This window comes from Ascidiella aspersa, chromosome 3 (assembly GCF_963924565.1).
Source record: "Ascidiella aspersa chromosome 3, kaAscAspe10.2, whole genome shotgun sequence".
Lineage (NCBI taxonomy): Eukaryota > Metazoa > Chordata > Ascidiacea > Phlebobranchia > Ascidiidae > Ascidiella > Ascidiella aspersa.
In genome coordinates, this window is record NC_139449.1 from 31,238,264 (window position 1) to 31,259,337 (window position 21,074).

General features: G+C 37.9%; 2 protein-coding genes and 1 non-coding gene across 5 annotated transcripts; 2 read left to right on the forward strand and 1 right to left on the reverse strand.

The window, feature by feature from the left end:
* The first annotated feature begins 242 nt into the window (after window positions 1-242).
* Window positions 243-18,742, forward strand: LOC146161595 (retinoblastoma-binding protein 5-like). Of its 2 annotated transcripts, none has more exons than XM_083383631.1 (12): window positions 243-365; window positions 1,175-1,373; window positions 2,268-2,496; window positions 3,213-3,391; window positions 3,743-3,862; window positions 10,156-10,309; window positions 12,257-12,328; window positions 13,189-13,382; window positions 16,256-16,377; window positions 16,665-16,690; window positions 17,827-17,947; window positions 18,609-18,742. In XM_083383631.1, exons 1-12 carry the CDS (start codon window positions 347-349, stop codon window positions 18,683-18,685), a joined length of 1,512 nt encoding a protein of 503 aa, XP_083239757.1. In that variant the 5' UTR covers window positions 243-346; the 3' UTR covers window positions 18,686-18,742. The 2 variants fall into 2 exon arrangements, with proteins under 2 accessions (XP_083239757.1, XP_083239756.1); XM_083383630.1 differs by having other exon boundaries at window positions 16,256-16,364; window positions 16,658-16,690.
* Window positions 3,223-6,959, reverse strand: LOC146161596 (uncharacterized). 2 transcript variants are annotated; one of them, XM_083383632.1, is made up of 4 exons: window positions 6,769-6,959; window positions 4,723-4,929; window positions 3,973-4,055; window positions 3,223-3,881 (listed from the first exon to the last, which is right to left on the reverse strand). In XM_083383632.1, exons 1-4 carry the CDS (start codon window positions 6,816-6,818, stop codon window positions 3,856-3,858), a joined length of 366 nt encoding a protein of 121 aa, XP_083239758.1. In that variant the 5' UTR covers window positions 6,819-6,959; the 3' UTR covers window positions 3,223-3,855. The 2 variants fall into 2 exon arrangements, with proteins under 2 accessions (XP_083239758.1, XP_083239759.1); XM_083383633.1 differs by having other exon boundaries at window positions 3,223-3,904.
* Trnat-agu (transfer RNA threonine (anticodon AGU)) lies at window positions 15,101-15,173 on the forward strand. Its single transcript has one exon. It is a non-coding gene; the product is annotated as a tRNA-Thr (tRNA).
* Window positions 18,743-21,074: the final 2,332 nt, after the last annotated feature.

The following is a 21,074-nucleotide window of genomic DNA, read 5'->3' on the forward strand; positions in this document are numbered from 1 at the left end:
TAAAAAAAATTGTTTTTTGTATACCACAATTCAATTTTGGAGTTTGTGTTATGTTCCGATTAATCTCAAAGTAAATAATTTTTGTTTTAACTAATTAAAAATTTTTACTTTAGTTTTCAGTGATCTGCTGAAGTTATTTAACGTACATAAACATATTCTTTAATTTATACTATTGTGGTATTCGGTAAATGTCATAAAATCAGAAAAATTTTCCAAAAATAATAAACATAGAGTTCTAACAACTAAAGCATTGTTTTGGTGGGAAAATTCCCAATAGTATTTCTGTTCGATTGTTTGTTAAAAACTTTGTACAATTTATTTTGTGCCGACATAAATAAACTTCATTATGAATTTGGAGTTGCTAGGTAAGATTTGTTTTTTTATTATGACATTTACATACATTGTTAATAGTGAAACTTATAAACTTGCAATATTTTTTGTCAATCTTTGTGTGTTTTAAACTGACTGTTTGACTACAAGCATTCACGATTTTATGTTTTTATAAAGCTTTAATTCCTATGGGCCAGAATAATAATTTCCTCTAAAAGCAAATAACCACAAAGCCCACAATAGATGTTTACTGCCTAAATAAGTCCATATTACATGATATTTTAATTCACACAGCACAGTCAAACTTTTAGTTTTTTGTTATGTTTTTCACTTTTACACGTCATTCTAATCTATTTGTGTTACCATTGGTTGACACTGTTATATCAGATTGTAAACTTTCGATATTGTGTAAGTTGATGAAAATGGTGCGACCGTTAAAAAAATTCCAGCTAAAATTTGCATGGTTATAGTACTTTTACTTTAATTAAACTTTTATTGGAATAAATAAATTTCCTCTGATGGCCAGAGCCGCAACTACAGTTTTGCGTGTTAGATTTGCTTTCCGCAAGATTTTGTTAGATTTGCTTTTTTTACTAAAATAAGTGGATGTGACCACATCTAACAATGCAACTGGCCTTTACTGCTATATAACTAATCCGAATAAATTTAAACTATATAGTAATTCTGAATATAGTTGAATTTTTTTTATTTTAATAAGAAACTGAAAATGCCAGTATAGACAAAATCTATATTGTAAAATGTCGGATCCTGGTTTTACTCGGGTTTTTATACCGAGTTTTATTGAGTTGATTTTTTATCTACTAAAGTCTATTTTTCTTTCTAGAATCATTTGGCCAAAACTACCCTGAAGAGGCAGATGGAACGCTTGACACAGGTTCGATGGCGGTCACCTGTACCTTCAACCGGCACGGAACTTTGCTTGCTGTCGGCTGCAACGATGGAAGAATTGTGGTCTGGGACTTTTTGACAAGGGGCATCGCCAAAGTTTACAATGCACATGCACATCCTGTTTGCTCATTGAGGTCTAAAAAAGTATTTTTATCCTAATTAGATGTTTTAGGTAGGATATAATTGAAAATACTATGCCAGGCTGCCAAGCTATTATTGAAATATTTAACTGCAATAGTTTTGTATATGTAACAATACTATATTGTCGCCAGTTACATTTAGCAGAATATTAAATTCTTAAAATAAAAGTTTATTTTTTATTTGAGACAGTCTTCATCCCCTGTAGGTGTTATAAATTGTGTTGTAAATAAGAGAAAGTCTAAGTTTACTTGGAAAAAAGTGAAGTTTGTCTTATTTGGATTAAGAATCACTTAGATTTTAAATTTATCTTACTTATAGATAACCTTCTAATTCATTTTTTTATCATGCCCACTTTTATATTAGACTTTGATACCTTCTTTGCCTGTAAGTTAAAATAGAAAACATTATATATTATGTTCTTTAGTATAGTGCTTTTTAACTTTTTTTGGAACCGTACACACTTTCACGGCTACTGAAGACATTGTACACACCTGTCCACGCAGCACACTAAACTTATAGTAGCATTCACCCTGTTGTACTGCAAAAAGTGCTATTTTTACCGTTATGAAGAACTAGTTAGTACCTCACAATAAGGTTTATCAAGAGAAATATTTGGTTATGATGTCACAAATAGGATATAGTATCTCACAAGCTACTACACTTATATACATAGTGTCGTGCATTGTACACTCCAGTCAATCTGGTCGTAAACCTACAGGTTTATTTTTTGTGATGCCTGATCATAGGATTTTATTGTTTATTATGTTTCTTCCATCAATGTGGTACACCCTTTAACAATTCTGGTACACCCTGGGGTATACGATACACCTTGTTGTAAAGCACTGCTTTACAACTTCATTACTCAAAAGTTATAATTTGTTCTTTAGCTGGTCTCGCAGCGGGCGGCAACTTGTTTCGGCCTCCACGGACAACCTAGTGTGCATTTGGGATGTGCTTTCTGGCGAATGTCAACACACTTACAGGTTTCCGACCCCTATTATGAAGGTGCAATTTGACCCACGGCACAGCGACACTGTTCTGGTGTGCCCCCTTCGCCCAGCACCAGTTTTACTGAAGATTGATGCCGAACACCTGACGCTGCCTACTGTCGATGAAGTAAACAAAGTGCTTTAGAATTTGCCATTTTAAAACTTGTTGCTCTTTGGTATGTCAGACACGTCTTATTTTATTCCTATACTGTCCCTAACCCTATACTGGCCCTAACCTAAGCCCTAACCCATTTCTTAACCCTACCCATTACCCACAAATAACCCTAACCAAGCAAATAAAGTGCTAAAACAGTGGGGCCCTTAGCCCCTTACAGTGTCAAAACTTCAACACCAACTTTGCCGATGGCAGAACGCTGGCCTTTGATTTCCCCCTACCCTCTGTCTGTAGTTCCAGGCGTTATTTAGGCCTTACTCTCAATAATTTAGGACCTATTTCGGCAGATTTATGTCTTACTGGATTGTGCTGCGTAGTTGGCTTTATTATGTTGTTGGTCTTTAAATTTTTCTGCGTTTATATGTTGCCTTTTAGGTCTTATTGTGTGTTCCTCTGATTTTCAAATGACATTATTATTGTGGTTAAAATAGCCATCCATAACAAATTAAAATGTAGACAGGCTATGTATGATGTCATTCACGATCTACTAGTAGAAAATCCACCTTGTCTGGTGTACCAAGTCTCTAGTATAATGCCTATATTTTAGGGGTATCCACAAAGTTCTAAAATAGTATTACCATCTTTGCAAAATATATTTGGCTGGAATTTTACTTATCACCACATAGCATTGTTTTCTTCATCTTATATACATTTTTTGTTTTATTCAGAGTGACAGCAATATCGTCGCATCTTTCGACCGTCGCGGAACTCATATTTACACGGGAAACTCAAAAGGAAGGATTGCAGTAATAAAAGTCAAGACGCTAAAGATCATCGCCTCATTTCGCGTCACCACAGGAACAGTGAACAACGCAATAAAACAAATTGAATTTGCTCGCAAAGGAAGGTACAAACAAAGGAACTTAAATACATTTGTAATACAAAATGATACAAACGCAAGAAGCGAAAGTTCACCAAATAATGGTTCGAAAATAAAGCTTAAAATTGTTATGAGTCTTGTAGGACATAACATCGCCTGGGTTGTGCATTTTTTTATCTTTGAATTAAAAAAAAATTCTGCAGTTTTAAGCCCAAGCCATAGCACCCTGGATTCTAGAAATAAAGTTTGATACCATCATGTGTTTTATATAAAGCTGTATGGTATTTTTTATGCTATGATCGATTGTTTAACAAAGGAACACGCAATTCATGAATGACAGTGTCGCGTTAATATGTTGTAACTTTCCTTATTCCGCAGCTGCTTGCTGATAAACACTGCCGACAGAATCATTCGAGTTTACGATGGAAAAGAAGTTGTCATGTGCGGCAAAAGCGGTGAACCGGAACCAATTCAGAAGCTCCAGGATTTGGTCAACAAGTATGTTCAATTGCCGTCGCTTTAAAACCCAATAAAGTTATACTGTTAACAGACAATTTAAGAGCAAGTTAGCAAAACGCATTTAGACTGAATTAAAATGGAATCCTTACTTTGAATGTCCGAAGTGGGATTCTTTGCGTCAATAAAGTCCACGTATATGTCAGTCAGTTTTACAACTTTGCGCTGCTTGTCTCTGAAACAAAAGAAACAAATATAGTTCATAATTATTAACAGATAAGTGTTCATTTGATAGAAATACACGTTTTTCTGTGATTAAAAGTTACTCCTCCATAGGTGCGACGAATAACCTCAACGTATGTGAATAATTAACCTTGGTTTTATGAAGTTTCGTTTAAACCTTATTAATAAATAACTTTTTGAATGTAGTGAAATAAACAAGACTTCATTGCTATATTAAACTACATTTGCTTTTAAAAGCGACAATAAAACGCCTTGTGGTTAAATTGTCTGGCATCTTTTTTGATGAAAATGTCTTTATACCTGACTTTTTTACGAGTCAACGCTACAAACTTTACTTTAATTTGACTTGCATTTTTGCGATTAGAATGGGCTTATATCAATGTTTTTTCCGGGAAAAATAGATAACCTTAACTCGGCATTTTAAGATGACGCAAAATTATCCACTTTTACTTGGATTTTCTTTTTCTTTTAAAAGCGCATGATTCAAAAGCGTGTCAAGACTTACAAAATGTGTTGCACTTGCTTTTAAGGTTTTCTAAAATAAAAAATAAATAAGAGCCCGTAATAGTATCAATCCCTCGATTCCCAAAACAAATCTCCTAAAAACCGCTTCAAGATCGCATTCCATGTCCCCCGGTCCGTGTTCTGTAAGTGCTCACCTGCCCTGCAGCAGTACAGTGGTGCATACGATGGCTATGAAGAGTCCTGTGCCAACCACAACGGCGCCCGCACGTTGCGAGAGCTGCAGTGTTACGAGAAGGCCGATCGCCGTTAGCACGATGCTGAAGATAAGGACCGCTCCTGCAGCAGACCTGAAGCGTATTTTGCCTTCGGGCTTCAGCTCGTAGTTGCTTGAACCTTTGTCTCTGCGAATTGGGAATAGTGGAGGTTGAAATGTTTGTGGCGCTATAGATTAGATAGTAGAAGGTTTTCTCCGACGTAGATCAGTGCTTTTCACTATTCTTTTGCGCTAAGCCAAATGTTAAGCGTTTGGTATAGCAGCTAAGCTTTGCCAAGTCAATCCTTTTCACTAAACTTTTTCTAAGTTAAAGTAAGCGAAACACGAAAAGGAAAAGAGCAAAACCAATCTAGATTTGTCCCCCCAAAAAGTTTTCGGCCCATGTAATTTACATTTAATCATCTCTGCAAATGCAAAAATCGGAAAAATTGTTTGTGCGCTAACGAAGAAGGTCTTCCACGCCGTAGACCAGGGTTTCTCTCATTCTTATCACGCAGAGCCATATATTAAGCGTTAGGTATAGCAGCTAGGCTTTGCCAAGTCAATCCTTTTCACTGAACTTTTTGTAAGATTAACTTGAGCAAAATGTAAAACAAGTTTTCTTAAGTTTTAAAGAAATCTTACTTATATTACTATGTAAACTACTACAGTCAACAACCCAACCAAATTAATCAGCGGCCCAATTTTATTTTACCACCTATAGCTTTCAAAACATTGCATCTTCCATAGACCAATGGTACTTAAAACTTTCTCCGACCGCGTGACGTTTTTCTGTTACGTTTGAACCGAATTCAGATAAAGCCATTTCGCTTAAATTTACCCGGAATTATCAAAACAAGCTCGCGACGGTACCTTGTTTTTAGGTGAATTTGTTATTAAAAAGTGACAATATAGACATTTGGAATATTACACTTGCTATACACTTTGAAACCCGCAAAATGATCGCGTACCATCTTGTACCACTGTTGGTAATTGGCCACAGGTTGAAAACACAGGGGTCAGTATGCTAAACAAGGTTTTGGTGTGTCCCCAAAGCCTAACACTTATCGATTTGGAAATGATTTTCTGGCCAATAAGCCACTGCTAATTAGCGCTCATCGCGGCCATTTAGTACAGTAACATCGTCTATATTTCTACTGGAATCACCGAATCAATGTGTGCCAAACCGACCCTTTTAAAACAGAACAAAATCGTTTTTCGCCTGAAAAGTTATTTGACAGGCGAGAACAACAGACACTGAAATTAAACCGCCGCTTGATGCAAACTTTGCAAACTAGCTTGATGCAAACTTTGCAAAACTACTGGTGGACTAAATTTGTTAAATTAGATTACACTTAAAACCTGTCAGATCACCCAACTTAGTTGAGAACTATAATTACTTCGCGAAAGCTAGGAATTAAACGAAAATCTCAGTCCGAATTATATCATAGATCGAATCACAATGGTTTTCGACAAAAGTGCATTTTTTCGTCAAAAAATAAAAATTACAAAAGTTTCGTACACCAAGACTGGCGCTTTTCATGCTTAATAACCTCAAAAGCGGAACAATTGTTCCCACTGAAAATCTGACATTGAATTTAAAATTGAATTTAGATAAAAACAGCTGATAGCAGGTATATAGTACAGCATAATAAAAGTTTTAGTATGTTACCAGAGACATCAACAAACACGCTATAATATCGAATAATAACGCATAAATTAAGACTAATAATGATGACAAATAATGTTTAAACATAGAATAATCTTTAAAAACATTCGCCAATACCTAATGTTTAAAAAGTTGAAGACTAATTCTCCTTGCGGACCCTCTGAAACTGTTGTACGGACCCAGGTTGGTCCGCGGAACCCAGTTTGGGAACCGCTGCTATAGATCGTCGAGTTAACCAACTTGAAGTATCTAGTAATCCCATGTCTGACTGTTGCGCGTAAAATTCTGGCAGCACTTTACGTACAACTGCCAACTTACCTTGCTGTTAAACGCTTAAAATCCGACGACGAGCCAGTGGCTGCTTTCATGTCACGGAAAATGCGCCGTCATACACAACGCTCAACGTCAAGCTACAGAATCCAAAACTTCCGATTCGTCCCACTGACTTGAACCGCTCTTCGGCGCAGATTCAAGTCGCAAAATGGCAAATCGGCCAGCCAGCCAGCCTGATGCTGTTTGCCCTAATCTGCTCGTGGCATCTCGTCGCGTTTAGCCTCGCGCGCTGTTTGTCTAGCAAACAATGAAACGCATTGTTTACGCCGGAGAACACAACTTGATGTCCTCTCTCGGCACAGCGATGGCAATCGCTTTCCAGTCAGCGCAATGCGGGGAAATATACAACCGTATGGAAATGGCGTTTCCAGGGAGATTTGCCCTTTTTAGGTTTAAAATTTGGCGAGTACGTGGCAAATTTCGAGAACATCAGAAGTATCGGTTTTTTTCAATCCTTGATTTATGAAGTTTTGCAAATTACGTCTTCATTATAAAAAAAAACGCATTATATAATGCTACAAATTTTTTTTTATAACAAGCTGTATTTTTTGGGTGCGTACTACTTTAACGTCGCTGCGAACCACTTGTTTCTGGAAATCCTATGCTGCTCCCAAAATTACAAGTATACTCGCTTACAAATTTACAGTCCAGCGCGCATGATTCGGAAATGTAGGCCGATTCGACGTTCAAAGATCCCATAACTTGTCACCGACGCCATTATACATTTTTGCATATTTTCTCCGCATATAACCCGGAAGCCGCTATAGTGTGCAAACCGCTAAGCCCTCGCGTACCACAAGTGATACTTGTACCACAGTTGCTATCCACTGGTAAAACAAACGCGAATTCAAGTTTGACGAAAGTATAAATAAAAAAGCATGAAAAAAATTCACGTCTATACATAATGTTTACTTAATTAATCAATAAATTACCTCTAAACAATTATGCCTAATAAAAAGTGTGTTCAAGTATGTGTGTTCAAGTATAACCACCGTTTTTTACCCGAAAATCGAAGCCCCCAAATACGAAACAAGTTATGCCTTATTTAATAACACTGTTCCCTCAAATAGGAATGTCCGACACTTGACAATTTTTTCCGATACCGATAGCCGATATTGTGGTCAACAAGATCGCGATTCGATTTTCTTGCCAAAAGACGTCATTACAAATTTGCTTTATAGTCAATATTTAGTTATCTCCGGATAGATATTTTTTCAATAAGTTTACGTTCGTTTTGGAGAAAGCCTAGTAATAGTCCCCTGTTGTGTTATATCTCTATGTCTGCTATCGGCTTTAAAAAAAGGTAACATAAAATTTTAATTAACCTATTGTAAGATTACTGGTTCCACAGACTAAAAACATTTAAATTTACCCCTTGTGTATTAACTAACGACGTACAAACTGAATTATTGACCATTTCGAGCTGTACTTCCAAGCTTTTTTTCTGGTCTCTGATAACTTTTAGGTTATCTAATTTCAAGGTCTACATTTTTAGCGTTTCTCATTCCCAGCATTGAACGTTTTTCAAAAAAAGTTCTTAGTTTCAAATTTCAAACAATAAAATTCAGTTCATTTTACACTTTTTTCGAAACTCTGTCTATGCCCGAAGCGCCAAAGACAGGCCACACAAAACTCAGGCCTTCCCCACGTAGAACTCGCTGCGTTTGATCGCAAATTGTGGCTGAAATTATTGTATTAATTTGGTATCGGACCGGCCCGATATCCCCAGTATCGGATTACTTATGCAACCACTTGGTATCGGCCCCGATCCGATAGTATCGGGCATTCCAACCCTCAATACAAAAAGAAGAGGTTTGTTGTCAGCCTAAATGTATTATACGAAACTCGTACACATAGCAATACGTGGAGTTTCTCCGCATCTATAATAAATTTAGTGGAGTTAGGTAAATATGGTGGTCATGTCCCCCTGTAGAAATGCACATAAAGTAACATTAAAAAAACGGTAATACAATTAGGAAAATTAATAAGCAAATTGAAAAGTTTTCAAAAACTTATCCGCCTTGTGTTAGTAGTCTTCTACTAGCTAAAACAAATTGTTTTATCGACGAATCTTCTTCCTCGCCTACCTGAGATAGTTCAAGCTGGGTTGCTGAGGTTTGGCCGATAAGCGTGGCACAGATATCTGTTGTTGGTTGATGGTTGAAATCTTTCTCGAGGCAATCGCAGCTCCGAACATCTTTCTTGTCCGAGTCTGAAGAAAATTATTTCCTAATAGCGTTGAACCTCAAAATCTGCCGAAACCTGGTTACACGCGTCCTATATCAGGTCGAAAATTCTTCCAATCTGGCTGGAAATCGTCGGTTCTGGTTGCAGTTGTTTCAATCTGGTTACAAACGTGAAATATGTTTGCAAAGTATAACAACTGGTGACAAATTGTAGAATCAGGTTGCTTTGTTCAATAGATGGTTGCAAAACTATAAATCTGGTTGCAAAACGTAAATACTGGTGGCAAATTGTCGTATCTGGTTTTTAGCATAACAGATAGTTACAAATGTCAAATCTGGTACAAGATGGTAAAAGCTGGTTGCAAAACGTCAAATTTGTTCACCTACCGCCAACTAAGGTTTAGATCGTAAAGTGTGACTTAAAATCTTCCAATCTGATTAAACAGCTTTAGTTTTGGCCTAAAAGTGTCGAACCTTGTTGCAAGCCCTTTAACTTCGACCTCGGCTTTTCCCGACTTCTTGCCTCCAATAGTCTTCTTGACAGCTCTGGTTTGCCTTGATCACTATCGCCGTCCTTTTCATCAATTTATTTTTTTTCGTGCAGGACACTTGTCCGACAACGGTATATAAGACAACCGTCGCAAAAAAGTCACCCTTCCCTTTCTTCCCCTGTCCAGTCGCGTTGTTGTGCTTTTTTCACGGCCAACTTTGTCCAGTTGTGACTTTCGCTTCCGCGTTTCCGCAACAATAATATAGATGTTGTATCTCCACCGCAACGTCCCTTTGCCCCTTTGTGCTTGGGCTGCGGCCTGCACTGACGATCAATTAACTGTCATTTACTTCTGCTGTCCCCAGCTCGCATGTACAGCTCGTCATTTCGCCCGACTTTCGCGCGTCTTCGATCGATAATCTCGGCCAGATTACGTGGCCGTTTTGCGTGGGGCCGGCCCAATTGTATGCCCCTGATTTCTCCTCAAAACCCACACCGACGCCTTTTCTGAGTGTGTCAACAGCGTAAAACAAGGTAATTGTGAGACAGTGTGTCTAAACCGCGCTCAAAATATTAAAAAATGAGCGAAAACGTGGCCAGAACAAATAGGGAGCCGGCCGGTTTGCGGGCTGGCCGTCAGACTTGCTTAATACCTGCATGGACCAGCAGCGATAATTAAGCCGTCTCGTCCCGCAGGACTCCGTGGAAGAAGTGCTGCTTTTCTGGCGACGGCGAGTTCATCTGCGCCGGCTCGGCCAAGCAGCACCAGCTCTACATCTGGGAGAAGAGCGTTGGCAACCTGGTCAAGATCCTTCAAGGCATCAGGGGCGAGCAGCTGCTCGACGTCGTGGTACGCGTCCGTTTAAAAATTTGTTAAATTGCACGAATTCGTTAAAATGGGTTGGGTTAACTTTAAATTGAGAAGAGCAACTATGCTGGTCGCCTGAATCGGACTTCCATGTTGTAGTACACCGAACTTAAACATAAACAAAATGCTTTAAACTTTTGTTTTTTTATATGATAAAAGTCCTGATTAACCACCCAAGGCTGTACTGGTCGACTAATTTTGACCTCGCCGAAGTATGCGTCCGTTAAAAAAACAAAAATTAATGAAAAACACCCGTTTCAACCGTTTCTAATAAGCGCATTTTAAAACGCTCGTTATCAAAAACCCAATCAAATGAATCATTGTGGCGAAATAAAGTGCCAATCAAAGTAGAACATTCTGTGAAAATTTGCGAAAAAATCGCGATGATTTTCTATAGCGCTCCTGTCCAGAGTCGACATTCACCGAAACAGAAGTATCGCAAAATTCCAATGACCACCACGTGACTAATCGCGATCTATCCATTATTAGGACATAATAATCTCGCCTTGCTTTAACGCGAGAGAGGCCGGTGTCGCGATTTCATTGTTCTCGTGAAGCGAAATTAATTGCCCGTCACCCCTCCGACACATTGCAGTGTCGTCGGTCGATTGCTCGAAAATTTGAAACGCGACCTGCATGACCTTACGCCAGTATTTCTAAACTTTTTTTAGACGGCGACCGAATTACTCAGCGTAACAATAGCAGATAAACTTGTGCGACCCAATTATTTGTCAGCCAACAAAATATAAGAAATTAGCTTAATATTTTCGAATTTAATAAATGTAATTATCGTCTTCGTATCACTTCGGCCATTCTCTAAAATGTTGGAAAAATTTAGCTCAAAACCAATCTTGATAAATCTAAACATGTAAAGCTACCGCAGTCGGTGTCCCAACAAAATCAAACGGCGACCCAATTTTAGGTCGCGATTCATGTGTTCAGAAACACTGCCTTACGACCACCAGCATGGGTAACAGTGACTTTTGATAACAACAACCTATAACAAAAGACACCATAGTCAAAAGCATTTCTAAACCATTTGTAACGGCGTAGAAAACTCTCTTTTTCGTACATGGAATATCCAAATAAACCCGATACCCCTGAAATACTTTCGTCGAGTCGAAATGCACATTAGTTATTTACAGTGTTGTAAACGAGTCATTTTGAAATGATTAAGGTCGCAGTCAAATCATTTAAAAATAAAAAGTCCAAGTCAAGTCTTTTCGCAAAAAACAAACTCATATCCGAGTCATCAGTTACCCAAGTCAAGTCCCAATTAAGTCATTATTGGAGAAAACCAACTTTACGGAATTTAAATAAAAATAGAACTTTTATTTATTGGTAAACTTGTCCGATATTATCAGCAATAACTGAAAAAAATCACAGGAAAATCTAAACTTATTATTATTTTGCTTGCTAATAACACTTCATTTTGACCCAAATTCTTTAACCCAGTGACTTATTACTAAGTCCAGTCGTTTGTCCACAAGTCTTACGTCAATTATGGTGAAAAGTCTTAAGTCAAGTCAATTAGAAATAGTGACCTAAGTGCACTTGAGTCAACTCACTATTAAAAATGGTCAAGTATAACGTTACAATCTGTAACCATTTACACGTTCAGAAACTGCGCTACACGCGAATCAACCGTGTTAAGTAAAAGAAAATATACCCGCACATGCCATAAATGGTAAAACCATCTTTGACCTCATATAACCTCACTCAAAGCTGTCTTGTCTACGTCACTCCCGAAAACCAAACATCGCGTATCCGTCCCGGCCGCCAGCGGCGCCATTGATCGCCCTGTCAATCGCATAAGCGCAATAAAGCGGAACGGTCCGTGTGCTTTGTGCTTTTGTGGCGATATCGATTAAAGGGCCGTCGAATGTGAAGTAATAATGAGCTGTCTACGTGTATGTCTCTATTGTGCAGTGGCATCCGATCCGGCCCATCCTTTGTTCGATTTCGAGCGGCGTCGTGTCAGTGTGGGCGCAAAACCAAGTGGTAAGTCAAGGCTGCTAATGTTTTGTTCTTGTTGGTTGGCGATGCTTCTGTCTTTTTGGTTTTCGTAGTCACCTCGGTTTTACATACGGGGGTTCTTGTGTATTCTGTAACCGTAAACGCCCCACTTGAAAACACCGAAAACGATTCTAGCATAGCGGCTTTTAATCGGAAAACAGATTAAATAAGTTTGATAAGTTTTAGTAAAACTAGTTACAAACTCGTTCATCCAATTACCGAAAACTCGACTCCCCATGCACGTTACCTTTAGAGCTGCACAAACTACTAAATTGGCTGTAAATCTGATTTTACCAAAATATTTTTTTTTTGAAAAAAAAATATCCGTCTACCATAGTCTGTGTGTCCTCAATGAGGACTCCTCATCTACTTGCCTCAGTATTTTATTACTACATTTCTCGTTCTGTTACCTTGTTTCAATCATAAGTTCTACATTCTCTTTGTTCTTCATTTTATATCTAAATTCGACCTCATTTTAAACGCGTAATTTTTTCTTACTTATTTCCGCAAAATTTGTTTTGAAATTTGCCTTTCAAAAATATCTGCATGATTATCTGGTAAAGCCAATATTTGGATTGAATTTGTTATTGCAGCTAGCTTCATCTCACTAATTCTTCCCGACACGCTTATGCCGATTAATCGTTCCCCGTCACCTCTTTCCTACCCCCATCATCCCAATCTCTCCTGTTTCCTTCTTACTACTGAGTATTCCAACTACTTTATAAATCTCTCACCCAATGAGCCATTCTCCCTTATTCCTTCTTACCACCCCCTCATTTCACCCCCTCCTTATCCTCCCCTAACCGACGTCCATATATCACATTGTCTCTCTATCCTCCTCTCAGGAGAACTGGAGCGCCTTCGCTCCCGACTTCTCGGAGTTGGACGAGAACGTGGAGTACGAGGAGCGAGAGTCGGAGTTCGACGAGGAGGATGAGGACAAGTCTAAAGATGACTCGGGACTCGGCAAGAGGAGAGAGGATGATCGAGTAGAAGTCGACGTCTGCTCCGTCGATCCAATCAGGGCCTTTTGCAGCAGGTGGGCGTGGTCGGTTGTTATTTGTGGGCGTGGACGATTTTGGTGGGTGTGGTCGTGTTTTTGTGGGTGTGTCGCTCATTTTTCGTGGCTGTGGTCGCTTTTTGTGGGTGTGTCGCTTATTTTATGTGGCTGTGGTTACATTTTGTGGGTGTGTTGCTTAATTTTTGTCGGCGTGGTCGCTTTTTGTCGGCGTGGTCGCTTGGTATTTGTGGGCGTGTCGCTTATTTTTTGTGATGTGTGGTCGCGTTTTTTTGATAAGGCTTTGTGTCTGCCTTTTTGATTTGTTAATTATAGGATTTGAAACAGCGGTAGAAATTACCGATCAACGAGAAAATTAAAACGGTCACAAAACGTAGAACACTGGCGGTAGGAAATACTAGAGTGCACTCACCATACTTGTGGCTTTACTGAAACTTCACCGCGTGTTACAATTCAGTTATTTAATATATAATATTAATCTTAATTTCTAGGTAAAATGTAAAGAAATACGGTTAGCTTAAACGTCATTAACAGTTATTACTTTGTTATGTACAATAAAACAAATCATTTTGTTGCAAAGCACGTGTTATAGAAAATGTCAGTACCGTGGAGGATTTCTATTACCAAACTGTTTTAAACCATATGGGGATGCAGACTTACGCCGTAACATTAAAAACAATAACTTTGATAACTGAGTTGGCTGAAGGTTTTGCCCGTCACCTTCTCGGCTTGTCTAAATTAGTTAATGTTTATAATGGATGAAGTAAATGGTAAAAAACCGTTAAAAATATTAATCGACCAGATTATTTAGGGTTTTGCAATTATTTGCCAAATTATCAGTTCACTGAAATTGTTCAGTTGTTTGAAGAACTGCTTTTGTGGGTGTGGTCACTTTTCTGTGGCGTATTTGCATGGTTTGGTGTTGCCTCGTCGGGTTTCTTGAATGATTTACTGTGACGGTGGAAATGAACGCCTAATTAGTATTACGAAGTGCTGTTCTTACCGAATAATGTTCGGTAATTAACATGGCTATAACTCATGTGGTTTTGTCAAGGCGTGGCCTTAATGGCGTTCTTAGACTCACTTAATAATAGATGAAGTAAGACTTCAAATTTGAAAAAATCTCCACCTGTTCTACTATTGAGCGTTTAGGAATTGCTCGCATCAATTTACGGAGTAGTCACTTTACTTCTTGTAGACGTTATCTAAATGCCCGTTGGGCGTAACCATAAAGTGAAGAAAAGCGTCTTTGAATTTCAAAGGTGCGGGTTTTTGAGTATCCCTGTTTTGTTGTTATTACGCCATCGAGTCTGTATAGTTCCGAAAATTTCGCCCGATATTTAACGTCATTTTGTCCATTCATCCATTCTTAAATATCTTGCCTTTCATTAAAAATACGCCGACTTGAATACTTTTATATAATCGTGATACACGGTAAGCGGCATCACGGTAACGCTATGCCCGTGAAAAGGTTATATATTTAGTTCTCAATGCACTGCGATTTACTCTTAAATTGTTTTTGGTATAATTGCATTAAACGTGGCATTCTACACCTTGCAACCTAGAGTTTTAAACGTGTCCCTGTCGCGCCTACAATTGTCCAGGGCCTGACATGGCAGCTTGGTCGTTCGTATGCTTTGTGTGCTACGGGTCGCACAGGTACGCCCAAGTGTTATAACAACTACCTTTTGTCAAGTAGTGCCGAAGCAAAGTCTACGTTTGCGCTTCAGTGATCGCGCGGCGCCATGGCTAAGCGGTTACAGCGCCTGTCTAGTAAACAGGAGATCCTGGGTTCGAATCCCAGTGGTGCCTTGCTTTTGTGTCGTTTGTAAAATTTAAACATTTTACCAACGCGTTTTGTTATCCTAAAAATCAGCTTTAAAGTCATGTTTTTTTCTTTATAATACCATACGCGTAAAAAGCTGTGGATATTAACCTTACCGCAGTAAATATATTTGGATCAATATATACTTTTATAAAGTAAACAATGAATACCTGATTCTTATTTTCATTTAGTTAAAAAATGTTATGTATTAGCATGTTGGTTAAATTGCAAACATGCAAAATTTCACATAAACCGTTTGTCAAAAATGTTCTTTTTTCAAATGCCTAGGGATACATGTTCATTTGTTCATGTTGAAAGTTTAGCTTTTGTTGCATAAACAAACCATAAACACATAGGAGTGATTTTATCAGCACCTTTTGTTAAAACTGGATCGTTTTTCCCATTCTCGACTGAGCCAATTGCCCGACATGTGTCCTAATGACTCTATACTTAAAAAAATATTTTCATTACCAATACCTGGTTTTAAAGCCAAGGATGTTAATATTATCCGATCAATCACGGACCCGCTAGTAGGTCGTAGTGTCAGTGATTGTCCAATGCTACGAATATATTGAAACTGATCTTGTATCTAATTCAAATGGGATCCCCAGTCATACTTATGATAGTCATACGATAATTATCAACGCAAGGATTTCTTCCTCGTAAGTGGTTAGGTTTAAAATGACAGCTGAACCAGTTAAGACTTTTAACGCTTAAGCAAAATTACCGGCCAAAAATATAAATTGAAGAATCCTTCGTATTATTAATTTATATGTACCTTATATAAACTGTTGCTACCTGGCATAATAATAATTATAATAATGATAGTATCAAAAACAGCTCCTCTGGTAATTGTCTTTGACACGTTGGGTAACACTTAGAATTACCAGAGGAACTGTTTTTAAATACATGTACTTTGATAATAAAACCAATAAATTAAGTTACCTTTATTTGTGCTTACCCACCCCAGTACCAGACAATCTACAAACACAAGAACAAGCTATGTGGCATCCTTTTTTTATTTCACACGGGCGCGATTTATTTCTTAAAGAACTTCTTGTTTTTTTAGTGACGAAGAAGACCAAGACCCCGATGCCCTTGGATTCCTTCCCATTTCACCGGAAATCGATGAACCCGAAGAAAACGTCCTACTCCCGCCCACCGATCCAACCAATCAGGTAACGACCTGCAGCCCAATAGGAAGCGAGTGTTACTTGATGCCGAGGAGATCTAGGGTTTATGTTTTTTTTTTTGAGAACCCACATTCGGTGACGGTCACAAGTAGCAATAAGAACAATTATGGTTTTGTCATTTTACGTGTTGCTCGTAGAATGTACATTTTTGCTTCAGTCAAAATTCAATTGAGAATTCCCGCCGTAGAATACCGCCGGAAGTTAAGGGAGGCTTACAACGCTTCCTTTGTTTTAAACATGTATTTTTCACACTAACCAACGCTCTTTCCACTTAACAGGTTTCGCCGGAGCCATCCACGAAAAAACAAAAGGTAATTTTATCGTGTCGCCGTTTTCTTATTTTGATTTTTTTGTTTTATGGTAAACGCAATGATTAATTAAGTTCCATAAGTGATTTTTACTCGCATCAGTTTGCATCAACAGAACAGGCTTAATTTCCAAAAAAACTCCATGCAAGTCTAGCTATAGTAAGAGTTTCCAATCTTATTTTTCCTAAACGAGCTGCTCTTTAAAAATGGTCAGATTTGCTGGTTTATGTTCTCAATTTTAGACAAATTTTAAAGTTGTTAAGGAAAAGCTCTAAGTTAACCTAGGCTACTTATCTAAACTGGATACCTGGACAATGGACATATACAATAGGGTTGTTCGAAAAAACACTTTTTTGTCAAATTTCAGTGGGGACCCCGTGAAATTGTTAGGTTGCGTCTAAAAATCCCACAAACCAAATCTGAGCACGTTTGGTTCAGTATTGACCGTGCTACGTCAATTTGAAAATTCAGAAAATAAACCTCCCCCTGAAAAATTTTTTTTTTCCTTATTTTACATTGCTTTGTAATTGAATAGCTATAAATAAATCTGTTTTGCAGTAAAAAAGTGAGTAGTCATGGTACAAATGTCACATTTCAACAACATTTGTTAGGCTGTTTTGTACGAAAAATGTTTTTTTTAGCACATTTTTTTGAACTTTAGATAAGTAATTTATATAATTGTGTGAAGACTAAATGCACTATTTTATTAATTTGATGTCATGTGTACTACATCTACTTTATTTTAAAATTTTAAGCCATTTTTCATACATAACAGCCTAACAAATGTTGTTGAAATGTGACATTTGTACCATGACTACCCACTTTTTTACTGCAAAACAGATTTATTTATAGCTATTCAATTACAAAGCAATGTAAAAAAAGAAGAAAAATTTTTTTTTATGGGGAGGACAATTTATTTTTTTTCAAAAATTTTAGCCCAAATCTGAATTTTCAAATTAACGTAGCACGGTCAATACTGAACCAAACGTGCTCAGATTTGGTTTGTGGGGTTTTTAGACGCAACCTAACAATTTCACGGGGTCCCCACTGAAATTTGACAAAAAAGTGTTTTTTTGAACAACCCTAATATACAAACACAATGCTTTTATGCGCCCACTAACGGCAACATATTTTTGTAGATCCAAAACATCAAGCTCGATGGCACCTCTGGCGGCGAAGAGCACCCGCTGATTTCCGGGACCAAGAAGGGAAAAAAGCGCACCGCTGGGAGTCGCACGAGGACCAACAAGCCCAAGGAAGGTTAGTGCCGGGTGCAAAAATCAATGCGCTCAAATTTGGTTGATTGTTCTTAAGCTATTCCGCTGCATTTTGCAAACATGCTTCGCCTGTAAACAAAGTTACACTCTGGACTCCCTGCTAAAGTTATTTAGGTCTACACCCTTAAGCAACTATATGTGTGTCGCCGTGGAAGTGTTTATACATTAATAAAATGGATGGTTTAATCTACATGATTATGTTTGAAAAAAATGAGAATTGTTTTGTCTACATTATTATACATTTCTAAAAAGGTTCATATTATTAGTCTGTATGTTTATATAATTTAACAAAAGCGTATTTTCATGCTTAAGCGCTTAAGCTCTAGCCCAAGGGTTCTTAAGCAGGGGTACAGAAGGTACGGCATGCAGTGTGAAATTATGCGCTATTTAGGCTTATTTGTGAAAAATGCGTATTTTACTAAAAGCAACAACAAAAAAGCCATTAGTAATTTGTCTTATTGCTTGTGTGTTGTAAATATTGTTGAATTTACAAGACTGCTTTAATGCATTTTATTTACTTCCGTCGACCATTGTAGACAGGGGTACGAGAATGTTTCATGAAAGCTCAAAGGCTACGGGCGCTAAAAAGATTAACAAACCCTGGCGTTCTAGCCTATTTTAAATCACGGTATTTTTCTCTACAGCAAAAGCCAAGACCAAGCCGCGTCAAAAAGGAGGCGATGACGTCATCAGTATGGGCACCACGATCGCCGGACTGTGACGTCACACATTGTTTTACTTTTAACGCACACATTTTTTTTTCAACAAATAAAAAAACGGAGATATTTTAAAAAGCTACCTGTGTTTGTGTGGACCAGAAGTAGCAACAACATCCAGTTCGTCGTGTAACACTGCAGGGGAATTTTTATGATAAAATGCGCGAATTTAAATTAGGTTAAGTGGATGACAATTTAAGTCAAGGAGTTAAAATAAATTAAGTTGGCTAAAATAAGAGTCCCTGCCAATAAATTGACCTGGTGGGTGGAAAGGGGTGTCGCCAAGACTTTTATAACGTTTTTCTATCAATTACGTAACGAGCCCGAAGCGAAAAACATAAACAGGAATACAGTGTTGTTTGGAAGATTTGTCATTTTCCATCCACAAATGAATAACAGAAAACGTTGAAAAATTGACTGGACTACAGATTTTTTTAAAATTTTACAAGCTATTCGCCTGGCCCTAAACCAAAGAATCAAAAAGTATTCAAATGCATTTAAAATTATTTACAACATATTTGAACCGAGAATCTGTGACAGCAGATGCTTGTCGCTCTTCTTAGCGATGAAAGGGCTTGTGACAAAATATTGGCTTGTTTCTCAGTTGTTATGAGTATGACTCGGCTCAATCTGAAACGCCATCTCCGTAACCGCATTCTGCCAAAGTGTTGAAATACTTTGGCATGCGGTTGCAGATGCACTTTTGCTTTGGCCCTGGGCGCTTAGAAATTTGCTTTATCGAGTTTTTTTGCACGCACGGAACCGCCTAATGCATCCCGCCTACAGCGTTATCTGTTGATCGTTTATTGGGAATTTTTTTCGGCCTTAACTGCCGCGCGTTTGCACTCTTAAGTGGTAGTGTTTGCAAAACGAGCGAACTGAAAAATTTAAATGTGATATCGATAATGGAAATTTTGCAAAACGCCATTCAAATCAAGGTAAATAGCATTACTGTGGGTCTCTATCGGTAGATATTAATCTGTGTGCCTCAAACACAGAGTGCCTTATTATATTCTGAAAGGTGCCGCATAGTTTGTTTTCATTTTATAAAATAACTTATCAGAATATAGGTATAGGTCGTAGGCAAACTTTAGAAACTTGTAACCACCGGCGTTCACTTTTATAGTTAACTTAAAATATTATAGAATTTACCTATTGCCTTTCCATGTAATAAGGTTGACCTATAACAGTACTAGATTATTGCGCAATGAAGTATTTAAAAAAATACTTCAAGCTGTTAAAGTTTGAAAACCACTAGTATACATACGGCCAAAAAAATAACCTTGAATCCGACTTGTAAAAAAAATTCCGAATTTTTCGAGTCCTCAGCCCGGCGTCAACATTTCAGTTTGCATTCTACCCATTTGCGTAACCAAAATAGGGTAGATATACAGTCCACTCCGCGGCACCCCGGTTGAGAACCACTGTGATAGTCTTTAAGGTAGGCTTAGCTCGTTGATTCCACAGCACTTTTAATTAGAAAACACAATAAGATCTTCAAAGCAACAGCATCTAAATCAGATATAATCTATAATACCATAGTATTAAGACCACCGACATAATAACGCCAACTTCGTAGTAATAACCACGACAGAATAAGATCTAAAATGGTCTACATAAGATCCTAAACATGTCGAAATAAGTCCAAAATTAATCGGAAAAAGACTTAAATGGACAACATTAAGTCCTAAACTGTAGGGAAAGGGTATGGGATGATTGGGAGACACCTGTCTGGCATTGGCCGTTTGCTGTCGACATTTGGCTACCGCTGTTTTGGACCTAGATTGTTCCCCTGTTTGGGCTTATGGGCGGGTAGTTTGTGGTGTTAGCAATTGGGTTAGGGTTGAAAATATTAGGGGAGTTGGTGATAGTTCTAGGTGGGGCTTGGGGTTAGATAAGAGGTTCTATAGGCATTATTTAGGCAATTTAGGTCTGATTTCGATTTCGTCATTATTACGACTATTATGTAGTCCTATTTTATCCTTTTTTCTAACTGTCTTTCATTCCTAAGTTGCTGTTGTTCTTATTTTGGTTTCAAGGCTAGTATAGTCCCTTTAAAGATATTCAACTATAAAGCCTATATAACAAAAAATTGTAAGCAATTTTAAAGAAATACCGGTACACCTCAAAAATTTCGCGCTCGCTTCGCTCGCAAGGTGCGCCGCGACGTTTTCAAATGTCTCTTTGTGCGCCACCAAAAAAAAAAGGTTAAGAAACTCTGCTTTAAGGTGTTGACCAATGGCTACCTGAGCCCATTACACGTTTCTGGTGTATATCTGACTCCAAATAAAGCACTTTACCCAGCTGATATTGTTCTTTAAGTATGTTGATAGTTTTAACTTAGTTCATAGGACAACGTAAGGCGGTGATTAAAGCCGCTACTATCATAGAATG